This window comes from Equus przewalskii, chromosome 3 (genome assembly GCF_037783145.1).
Source record: "Equus przewalskii isolate Varuska chromosome 3, EquPr2, whole genome shotgun sequence".
Taxonomy (NCBI): domain Eukaryota; kingdom Metazoa; phylum Chordata; class Mammalia; order Perissodactyla; family Equidae; genus Equus; species Equus przewalskii.
Window position 1 is genome coordinate 846327 of NC_091833.1, and position 12314 is coordinate 858640.

Here is a 12314-nt window from a genome sequence, read left to right on the forward strand (position 1 = left end):
TATCTCTTAAACACCTTCAGATGTTTCTTTTGTATATAATCCATTTCCTGTGCTGATTTATAGCACTTATATTTGAACTGGATCTCCTGTAATTACGACCCTATATACTTTCAACTTTATGTAAGTCCAGTAGACTTTCTGTATTTCTGCACCGGAGCAGCACTGAGGAAAGTCACAAGCAGTGTGAACTGATGCCACCCCAGATTTAGGACATCCATCTTGGTTCAGTCCTCATCCTTGCTTTCACTGTTGTTAGTTCTGGTATGTGACTCTGCCAGGGACTCCTCTTACAAGCTTTTCTGACTTTTTTCCATTTGTCCTCAAGTTCCCAGACTTGACTTCTTACTTTCTACTTGATAGCCTTTCATTCCTGTTTGGCTTCATCTACTGCATCTATCCTTCATCCATACTTACCTCCATCTCTCTTGCCTCACAGAAGTTGCTGTCTGTTCTTCATTCTAAGCCTAACCCTCGATAAGTACACCCCATCCTGTTCTCTTTTACTTCCTAGGACTCTTGCTGTATCATTTTTTTCTTCCCTGATAGATGGATGTCTATTTTTATCTCTTTATTTTTTTCTCCATATCTTCCCCACTTCTTCTTTCCCTCTGTTTTGCTTCCCCAACTCAAATCAGCTGCTTTTACTTCTCGGAAACACATTGATGTTCATCCTTAAAAAAACAAACAAGTTTTGAGTGACATGAGCATCATGGCAGGCTGAACTCTCCCCCCCTAAAATACAACTAAAAGGACATTCATACACCAACAGAGGACATTCACACAACACCAAAGATGTCTGAGAGACCCAAGCAGCCATATGTCTGAAGGTGGTGTGACTAGATCCTCTGGGGGAAGTGGAAACTTGTTGGCAGGAACTCCATGGAGAGAGAGAGGCAGCAGCTGGGGGAGGTGCACAAGCGAGAAAAAGCGGTCCTTCTGTGCCTGGCACTCTGGCCCCCAAATCACCCAGAGCACAACACAGAGAGAGGGGCTGCAGCTGGGGGAGGTGTGCAGATGAAGAAAGATACCCCGTTTCTGCCTGTCACTGCAGCCCCGCAATCACTCAGAGCACAACACAGAGAGAGAGTTGCTGGCTGGGGAGATGGGCAGCCATGTGATTGCCGAAAGCACTGTGCGAATAGAGAGGTAGCAACTGGTGGAGCCCCGGGATCACCGAGAGCATGGCGTGGAGAGAGGGGTGGCAACTGGTGGAGTCCTCTGACCACCCAGCGCACTCCACAGAGAGAGAGGAAGCGGCTGCAGGAGGCACACAGGTGTAAGAAGGTGCCCCTTCCCCTTCCCAGCACTGCAGCCTTTCGATCACCCAGAGGTCCATACAGAGAGAAAAGCAGAGGCCTGGGGAAGCACAGGTGAAAGAAAGCACCCATCCCTGTGCCTGGAAAGAAAAGGAGTCAGCGGCTTGAGCTGAGGAACCATGGATCATGCTAGGCCCAGAATACACAGCGCCTGATCCCCACTCCTTTGCAGCACATGGCAGCTGCAACCAGATAATAACTATGTGGAAGGAAAAAAACTACGCCATCAAGCAGTATGAAAAAGTATATTAAATCTCCAGACCAGAAGAAAAGTGACAGTTACCCAGAAACCAGCCCTGAAGGCACAGCAACTCATAACCTAAATGACAAAGAATTCAAAACATCTGTCATAATAAAGCTCAGTGAGTTACAAGAAAACACAGAAAGACAAATTAACGAATTTTAGAGCTTCTTCACAAAAGCAATTGAAAGTATAAAGAAGAACCAGTCAGAATTGTTTGGAGATGAAAAATGCAATGGATGAGATAAAGAAAATTCTGGATTCTCTAAACAACAGAGCTGACGGTATGGAGGACAGAATTAGCAACATAGAGAACAGTAATAAAGAAATGCTTCTGATGGAGGAGAAGAGAGAACTAAGACTAAAAACAAATGAAGAAAGTCTCAGAGAAATATCTCACTTAATTAGGAAATGAAACATAAGGATTATAGGTATTTCAGATGGCCAAGAGAAGGAGAATGGAGCAGAAACCTTGTTCAAAGAAATAATAGCTGAGGATGTCACAAACCTGGGGAAAGAGCTGGAAATACAAGTGAACAAAGCCAATAGATCTCCTAATTACATCAGTGTAAAAAGACCTACTGCAAGGCATATAGTGGTAAAGCTGGCAAAAGTCAATGACAAAGAAAAAATACTAAGGTCAGCAAGGGAGAAGAAAATAACTTACAACTGAACCCCTATCAGGCTCTCAGCATATTTCTCAGGAGAAACCTTACAGGCTAGGAGACAGTGGGATGATATATTGAAAATTCTGAAAGACAAATACTTTCAGCCAAGAATACTCTATTCAGCGAAAATAGCCTTCAGATGTGACAAAGAAATAAAAACTTTCTCAGATAAATAAAACCTAAGAGACTTCATCATCACAAGACACTCCCCTACAAGAAAACCTCAAGAAGGCTCTCATACCTGAAAAAAAAAAAAATATGAAAGGAGTTACAAAACCCTGAGCAAGGAGATGAATAGGTAGGCAATAATCAGAAAATGGCAGCTGTCTCTCAGATCAGGTTAGTAAATACTTAATTTTAACATTAAGGATAAAGAGAAGGAAAACACCAAAATAAAAATAAGTTCGTCATTTTAACCACAAACTCACAACACAAGATGGAATAAGATATGACAAAAATAACTTAGAAGGGGAAGAGGTAAGTGATAGGATCAGTATCGTCTAAGGAAATAAGAGGCTATCAGAAAATGGACTATCACATCTACGAGATTTTTTATATAAACCTAATGGTAACCACTAAACAAATAATTAGAACAGAGACATATATGATAAACAAGGAGAAAATCATGAAAACCAACGTAGAAAACTACCTAATCAAATTGGTAGTACAAAATGCATGAGACGAGAAACAAAGGAAATGCAGAAGTACCAGAAAATGAGGGATGAGATGGCAGTATTAAGCCCTCATATATCGATAATCACTCTAAATGTAAATGGGTTGAATTCTCCAAAAAGCACAGAGTGGTGGGATGGATTAAAGAACAAGACTCAACAATATGCTGCCTCCAGGAAATACATCTCGGCTCCAAAGACAAACATGGGCTTAGAATGAAGGGATGGAAGATGATACTTTACACTAATGGCAAACAAAAGAAAGCAGATGTTGCCATACTTATATCAGACAAAGTAGACTTCAAGATAAAACGAGTAAAGAGAGACAAAGAGGGGCAGTTTATAATGATAAAAGGGATATTCCACCAAGACATAAAACTTATAAATATATGTGCACCCAACACAGGAGCAGCAAAGTACACAAAGCAACTATTAACAAACCTAAAAGGAGCTATTAATAACAACACAATAATAGTAGGGGACCTCAACACCACACTTACATCAATGGATAGATCATCCAGACAGAAAGTCAACAAGGAAATAGGGGAAATTAAATGAATAACTAGACCAGATGACCTTAATAGATAGATATAGAAGACTCCATCCAAAAACAGCAGAATATGCATTCTTCTCAAGCGCACATGGATCATTCTTAAAGATAGACCATATGTTGGGAAACAAGGCAATCCTCAATAAATTTAAGAAGATAGAAATCATATCTACTATCTTTTCTGACCATAGTGCTATGAAACTAGAAATCAACTACAAGAAAAATGCTGGGAAAGGAACAAAAATGTGGAGACTAAACAATATGCTACTGAACAACCAATGGGTCATCGAAGAAATTAAAGGAGAAATGAAAAAATATCTGGAGACCAATGAAAATGAAAACACATAGTACCAACTCATATGGGATGCAGCAAAAGCAATCCCAAGAGCGTAGTTTATTCCAATACAGGCTCACATTAACAAGATAAAGCTCAAATAAACAATCTTAAACTACATCTAACAAAATTCGAAAAAGCAGAACAAACAAAGCTCAAACTCAGCAGGAGGGAAGCAATAAAAATTAGAGCAGAAATAAATGAAATTGAAACAAAAAAGACTGCAAAAAGGATCGATGAAACAAGGAACTGGTTCTTTGAGAGGATAAACAAAATTGACAAACCCTTTGCTAGACTCACTAATAAAAAAAGAGAGAAGGCTTAAATAAATAAAATTAGAAATGAAAGAGGAGAAATTAGAATCAATACCACAGAATGAAAGATTATAGGAGAATATTATGAAAAACTATATGCCAACAAACTGGACAATCTAGAACAAATGGATAAACCGTTAGACTCTTACAATCTCCCAAAACTGAATCAAGGAGAAATAGAGAATCTGAATAGACCAATCACAAGGAAAGAGATTGAAACAGTAATCAAAAATGTCCCAACAAGTAAAAGTCCAGGACCAGATGACTTCTCTGGAGAATTCTACCAAACATTCAAAGATTTGTTACCTATCCTTCTCAAACTATTCCAGACAATTGGGGAATGTGGAATGCTTCCCAACACATTCTATGAGTCCAGCATCACCCTGATATGAAAGCCAGACAAGGACAACACAAAGAAGGAAAACTAGAGGCCAATATTGCTGATGAACATATATGCAAAAATCCTCAACAAAATGTTGGCAAACCGAATACAGCAATACATTAAAATGATCATACATCAAGTGGGATTCATACCAGGGACACAGGCGTTGTTCAACATCTGCAAACCAATCAATGTTATACACCACATTAACAAAATGACGAACAAAAAGCACATGATAATCTCAACAGACATAGAGAAAGCATTTGACGAGATCCAACATACATTCATGATAAAAACTCTCAAATAGATATAGAAGTACCTCAACATGAAAAAGGCCGCATATGACAAACCCATAGCCAACATGATACTCAATGGGGAAAAACTGAAAGCCATCCTTCTGGGAACAGGAACAAGACAACAGTGCCCACTCCACTCTTATTCAACATAGTACTAGAGGTTTTGGTCAGAGCAATTAGGCAAGAAAAAGAAATAAAAGGAATCCTAGTATGCACTGAAGAAGTGAAACACTCTCTGTTTGCAGATGACATGATTTTATATATAGAAAACTCTAAAGAATCCATCAGAAAACTATTAGGAATAATCAACAACTACAGCAAAGTTGCAGGGTACAAAGTCAACTTACAAAAATCAGTGGTGTTTCTATACTCTAATAATGAACCAACAGAACTGGAACTCAAGAATACAATCCCATTTACAATTGCAACAAAAAGAATAAAATATCTAGGAATAAGTTTATCCAAGGAGGTGAAAGACCTATACAAGGGAAACTATAAGACATTACTGATAGAAATCGATAATGACATAAAGAAATGGAAAGATAGTGCATGCACATGGATTGGAAGAATAAACATAGTTAAAATCTTCATACTACCTAAAGCAATCTAAAGATTCAGTGCAACCCCATTGACGTTCTTCTAAGAAATAGAACAAAGAATCTTAAAATTCATATAGGGCCAAAAAAGACCCCAAATAGCCAAAGCAATCCTGAGAAACAAGAATAAACCTGGACCCATCACAATCCCTGACTCCAAAATATATCACAAAGCTATAGTAATCAAAGCAGCACAGTACTGGTATATAAAAACAGGCACACAGATCAGTGGAACAGAATTGTAAGCCCAGAAATAAAACCACACATCTATGAACAGCTCATCTTCGACAGAAGAGCCAAGAACATACAATGGAGAAAGGAAAGCCTCTTCAATAAATGGTGCTGGGAAAACTGGACAGACACATGCAAAAGAATGAAAGTAGACCATTATCTTTTGCCATACAGAAAAATAGACTTAAAATGGACCAAAGACTTGAAGGTAAGACCTGAAACCATAAAGCTTCTGCAAGAAAATATAGACAGTACACTCTTTGACATCAGGCTTAAAAGGACCTTTTTGAATACCATGTCTACTCGGACAAGGGAAACAAAAGAAAAAGTAAACAAGTGGGACTTCATCAGACTAAAGAGCTTCTGCAAGGCAGGGGAAACCAAGAACAAAATGAAAAGACAACCCACCAACTGGGAGAAAATATTTGCAAATCATGTATCTGATAAGGGGTCAATCTGCATAATATATAAAGAACTCATACAACTCAACAACAAAAAAACAAAGAACCCAGTCAAAAAATGGGCAGAGGATATGAACAGACATTTTTCCAAAGAACAAATGCAGATGGCCCATAGGCACATGAAAAGATGTTCAACATCACTAATCACCAGGGAAATGCAGATCAAAACTGCACTTAGATATCACCTTACGTCCATTAAAATGGCTATAATCACCAAGACAAAAAATAACAAACGTCGGAGAGGTTGTGGAGAAAAAGGAACCCTCATCCACTGCTGGTGGAAATGCAAACTGTTGTACTCACTATGGAAAACAGTATACAGATTTCTCAAAAAATTAAAAATAGAAATACCATATGACCCAGCTATCCCACTACTGGGTATTCTAAAGAACTTGAAATCAACAATTCAAAGAGACTTGTGCACTATGTTCATCGCAGCATTGTTCACTATACACAAGTTGTGGAAACAGCCCAAGTGCCCATTGACTGATGATTGGATAAAAAAGATCTGGTTTATATATACAATGGAATACCACTCAGCCATAAAAAAAGAAAAATCATTCCATTTGCAACCACATTGATGGACCTTGAGAGTATTATGTTCAGCTAAATAAGCCAGAGGGAGAAGGGCAAACACCATATGATTTCACTCATTTATGGAAGATAAACTTATGGACAAAGAGAACAATTTAGTGGTTACCATGGGGAAAGGAGGTGGGGGATGGGGACAAGGGGTGAAGGGGCACATTTTTATGGTGTTTGACAAATAATAATGTACAACTGAAATTTCACAGTGTTATAAACTATTATGACTACAATGAAAAAAATTAAGAAAAATAAACACCAACAAAAACCCTCCCTCAACCCTCACCTCTTTCTGCCTCCCATTGCCTCTGTCTTTGTGGCTACACTTCTGAAAAGCATGGTCTATTCTTGGTGTAGTGCCTTGTTGGCCTCCTGCTTACTCTTCACTTTATAACCCTGCTCCTCTCCCCAGTACTTCTGGTAGCTGTGCTGGCTTCAGTCAGTGTAGGTCACTGGTCACCCTGGATGCTTTTCTGACCTTATTTCACTTATTTCTTTGGCATTTGAGTGTCTTAACTGAGTTCTCTTTCTTGAAACGTTTTCTGTGACCCAGTTCTCTTCCTGACTCTCTGCTTACTTCTCTCACTGTCTTTGTTAGTCTCCTTTGCAGGTTCCTTTTCTTCCACCTCTTAAATATTACTCTTCTCCTGGGTTCCATCCTCAGTTCTCTTCTGCTATTCACACAGTCATAGCTTCAGCAGTCACTGTTAACCCTAGTGTTTCTATCCCTAACTCATACTTCTCCCCCTGAGTGCCCTACCATGAATCCAACTGCCTTTCGGACATCCTCACTTGGATGCCTTGCAGTCTGCTTATGTTCATCTCCTACCCTTCTTCCCAAGTCCCAGTCCTGAGAGTCATCCTAGGTGCTTCACTCTCACTCAACTCTACTTATCATTCCCCAGGGCTGACAGATTTAGCTTTCCTCTCTATTAATGCCTTGGTTTAGGCTAACGATTCATAACCAAGAACTGTCCCCAGGGGACCTTTGACAATATCTGCAGTCATTTTCATTGTCACCATGTGGTGGGTGCTACTGGCATCTGGAAGGTAGAGGCCAGGGATTCTACTAAACATCCTGCAATGCACAGGATAGCCCCTATAACAAAGAAGTTTTTGGCCCAAAATATCAATAAGTGCTGAAGTTGAAAAGCCTTGGTTAGGCTATCATCTTTTCTCTTTAGATTATTCCCAGCAGCCTTCCAAATGGTCTCATCTCTTGCCCTAAAAGTCTCTTCAGTAAACTGTCCATCTAGCAAGTAAATCTAATGTGTAAATCTGATCCTGCTGAGTATTCAACTGTGGTTCCCTGTTGCTTCCAAATCAGTGTCTTAGTCTCTTAGCGTGCCCTCCCAGGCTCTTCCTGATCTGGCTGGCCTGGCCTACTGTTGGGCTTCAGCTTCCACTATTTCTTCCTTGCTTGTTCCAGAAATACTGAATTGTTGGTAGTTTCTTTAAGAAACTTTGTGCTTCCATACATCTGTAGTTTATACTGTAGTTGCTTTCTCTGTGTAGAGTTTCCTTAGCTCATCTCCATAGAGAAATCCGTCAAGCATTAGTTAAGGCATCTCCTGGCCTATAAACCCTTCCTGACCCCCTAGGCAGACTCGGGTCCTTCCTTCCCTGTGTTTCTGATATGCTGTGTGTATAGATTTCATCAGGTGCTGCAGTTGTTCGTTTACGTGCCTGCCTCCCCGCTAGGCTGTGAGCCTTTGTGGGCAGGTTCTCTTGTCTTTTTAGCCCTCTGTCTGGTTGGTGCTAGGTATTGCTAAGTACTTAGTAAATGCTTATTGAATGAATAACTACTGTGTGACGGATTAAATGAATGAGCATTCGAATGAGTTCTGAGAAAGTTTTTGAAAAAAGAATAAGGAAAATTCTGGTAAATCAGTCCAATTTTGTTATTACTATAAATGAATCTTTTATGTACATCCTAAATATAATTGTTCTAAGTCATATAATTGTACTAATTGTTCTGTTAGTGAACTTTTCAATATTTTATTTTCTGTTTTAGCTATTTGATGGCATTGAATGTGAATTTCCCATATTTTTCCTTTACATGATGATTGATGGTAAGTGAGCTTTTCTCCTGAAATTTAAGCTATAGGATATAAGTGGTTTAAAGAAGAGAGAAATGAAATATGGCTCCTTTCAGCTAGCAAAATAGACTGCACTACCGTGATGTTAACTGCTCTGCATTTTCCTATGCTGCTCTTCTGCTTTCCGAGTGAATATTAAATCATTTAATATAGAAGAATTTTTAAAAACTTTAAGTATTTAAAAAATAATACAAATATATTTTCACATTTGCAAAGAATTTTTCTATGAATAGAAATCATGAATACTGTAATCCATAGCATTATGAATATCCATAACATTTACACTTAAGAATAGAGAAATTTTGACTAAAATTCAGTTTTCGATTCTAAATGCTGACATGACCTTGTAAAATCGATTTCCTGAAAAAATATCACACACATTTGTGTTACCTTTTTCAATTTTATTTTTATCTTTTACGTAGAAAATTACCAAAATAATTATAACTGGGCTAATAGACTTTCCTATGGTAAAATTTGTATGTTGCTTATTGAGCTCAGGTACTATTGGATTTTATATTTTACATTTTAGGAGTTTTCAGAGGCAATCCCAAGCAAGTAAAGGAATATCAGGATCTTCTGACTCCAGTACTCCATCAGACCACAGAAGGTACAGTTGTTTTCTCAAGAAAATCTTCCTACTAGTATTTCCTTCATGTTCCTTTGAAATGTGTAAATGATTCCTTTTTAAACAGAGCAGTTTATATTAAATTTTAAAAAATGAGTGGGATCTTGAATGAATTAGAATAATTGTTAATTTTTCATCGTAAATTTGTTTTTCTAAAAGGAGTTCATTAGGCAGTAGAAGGGTGGAGATGAGTTTCAGTGGTCATGGCTATAGTAACTGCAAAATAGTTTGGCAGATAGGCAGAGGTTCTTCCTCCGTTAGCTGCTATGTAACTTCTTCACTCTGTGTAGTGTGACGGTATATAAAGTGACTGATTTCTATTCAGCTCACCAGAAATGGTTTGTTCAGGTGACTGCTGCCCCTCCAGAGGGTCACCTAGTGGCTCTCCTTAGCCTAAAGGGACTCTCATGGTCAAGAACTTTCTGGCCTCCCTTCTGGACCTGCCTCTAGGGCTTTTAGCATCTTATTTTGAAGATCAGCTGTGAGCTAAAATGTCATCCTTTGAGGATGGATTTAATATTTTAGAAATGGTCAAAAGGCCCTGTCTTATGAGTAGGATGTTGGTTTCAGTTAAACACTGGCAGGGCCCATAAAAGAACATAACTGATTTTTCTGTATGACTAGAAAACCAGTTATCAAAGGAATTCCAAAGGAGAAATTCCAAGTATCTTTGGGTTTGGAAATATTAATAAAATAACAATATTTTCTCATGAGTGAACAGCTTTGAAAACATTTATCTGAAAGTTAAAAAATGATGTCTTGGGGCTGGCCCCGTGTCATGGTGGTTAAGCTTGGTGCACTCCACTTTGGCAGTCCAAGTTTGTGGGTTTGGATCCTAGGCACAGACCTGCACTACTCGTCAGCCATGCTGTGGTGGCAACCCACATAAACAGTGGAAGAAGATTGGCACAGATGTTAGCTCAGTGCTAATCTTCCTCAGCAACAACAACAACAACAAAATTATTATGTGTTGGTAAAAATGGAGGGTCTTGGGGCTGGCCCCGTGGCTGAGTGGTTAAGTCTGTGCGCTCCGCTGCAGGGGGCCCAGTGTTTCGTTGGTTCGAATCCTGGGCACGGACATGGCACTGCTCATCAAACCATGCTGAGGCAGCATCCCACATGCTACAACTAGAAGGACCCACAACGAAGAATATACAACTATGTACTGGGGGGCTTTGGGGAGAAAAAGGAAAAAATAAAATCTTTAAAAAAAAAAAAAATGGAGGGTCTTATGGACACAGTCCATCCACTAACAGTTACAGCACTGAGCCCATTCCTATCTCATGTGAAGTTTGTAATATTCTTTAGGGTTTTCCACAAGTACCCTAGAGTAAATACTTCACATTATGTGCTCACCCTTTAAAATACTTTTAATGTTAAAGTAGTGATATGTTTATGGATAAACATTGAATTTGAAATAAATACTAATTTTTTAAACCAGTTATGTCTTTACACTCTAAATAATTACTTTTCCACTGTGGGAAGTAGTGTAATGCATGTTGTGATGAATATGATATAGAAATCCCTTGAATGAGATCTTTCAGTATTCAGTGGTAGATCATTAATGCATTGAGGTGGTAGTTTAGTGTGCCAGACTTTAGGCTTCATCGCATTCAGAGAGTGGTGTTCAAAGTATTCCCTGTGAATATAGGCCTTTTTACTAGTTTTAGACACAGATAGCACAATTGATGCATGAAGAAGGAAGCAAATTTTAGGGAAATCTGTGAAATATTATTAGGAAAATTAAGTTTACTGTGGGCTGATATTGCAAAAAGACTTCTGTAGCACTCTACTAGAGTCGGGTTTTTTTTCCCCCTTTATATCATCCACAAAGATTCTAGTCTTTAAATAATAATTTTTAGTTCCTACCAAGTAATATTTTTAAACAGGTTGCTCACAGGGGAAGATGGATTTGTTCTCTTCAGTGATATTGAATGGTAGATAATGGGCTTAATGATTAAAATGAGGGTTTCTTTGCTCTAAGCAATGGCTCAGGGTTATAATTCTTCATTTAAGATTACTCAGTGTCTCCTTTGCAAAGCTTCCACAGACTAATCGTCTTAAAAATAGCTTCTTCAATGACTCTAAATATTTGCATGCTGTATATTTGTTGATTCATTTAAAGTTGTTGAAATTAAATGTTGTTAAAGGAGATTATGTACACATTGTCGGCTAAAGTATAGCATATGCTGTCCAATTAGTGTTTTCAAGTCAAGAAACTTTTTCCACATTTTGCACTGGCAATTTCTGAAAGGAGGCAAAATATCCAATTTTCTATAGTCTATCAAATTGGTTACCTGCTACATACCTTTCCCTTTGCTTTCTAATCATTGCAGTTTCTCAAAGAGAAAATTCAGGAAGGACACTGATTTGTTATATTTTAAATATTTATTTTTAAACTCCATAGGTTATCCTGTTGTACCAAAGTACTATTATGTCCCGGCTGATTTTGTAGAATCTGAAAAAAGAAACCCTGGTAGTCAAAAGCGATTTCCTAGCAACTGTGGGCGTGATGGAAAACTGTTTCTTTGGGGACAAGCCCTTTATATCATTGCAAAACTCTTGGGTAAGTAGAAAAGATTGGGAACAGTTTTTTCTCTTGTTATCAAACCGTTAGAAATAAATATGTCTTTGCAGACATTTTTCTTGGATTTGGGTGGTGTTTCATGTTGTTAAGAGGTCTTGGGAGAATTTCTTAGTGTGTAAATGTATATTAACATGTCTGTTTCACTGAATGATGATGGACAGTTTCTGGGAAGAAAGTCAGATAGGTGTGGGTACCATTTTGATAATTTAGAGAGCTGCATTCAGCTTAGTGGATAGGTTTCTAGCAGAAGCCAGTGGGAACTTTACTTACTTTTATATAATGTAGTAAAATTCTGATTTAATGTAACAATCATGTTTGGTCATAGCTTTAGTAAGCCACTTGCCAAAAGAGATTAGTT

At 38.2% G+C, this 12314-nt stretch overlaps 1 protein-coding gene across 37 annotated transcripts in view; it reads left to right on the plus strand.

Annotated features, from left to right (window-relative positions):
• The window catches only part of PHKB (phosphorylase kinase regulatory subunit beta), a 218466-nt gene that overhangs the window by 94513 nt on the left and 111639 nt on the right, over positions 1-12314 (plus strand). For all 37 annotated transcript variants that reach the window (XM_070613575.1, XM_070613562.1, XM_070613560.1 and 34 more), the window contains 3 exons: positions 8660-8717; positions 9274-9351; positions 11777-11935. In XM_070613575.1, coding sequence (XP_070469676.1) covers positions 8660-8717; positions 9274-9351; positions 11777-11935 — 295 coding nt within the window. The remainder of the gene's footprint in view (positions 1-8659; positions 8718-9273; positions 9352-11776; positions 11936-12314) is intronic.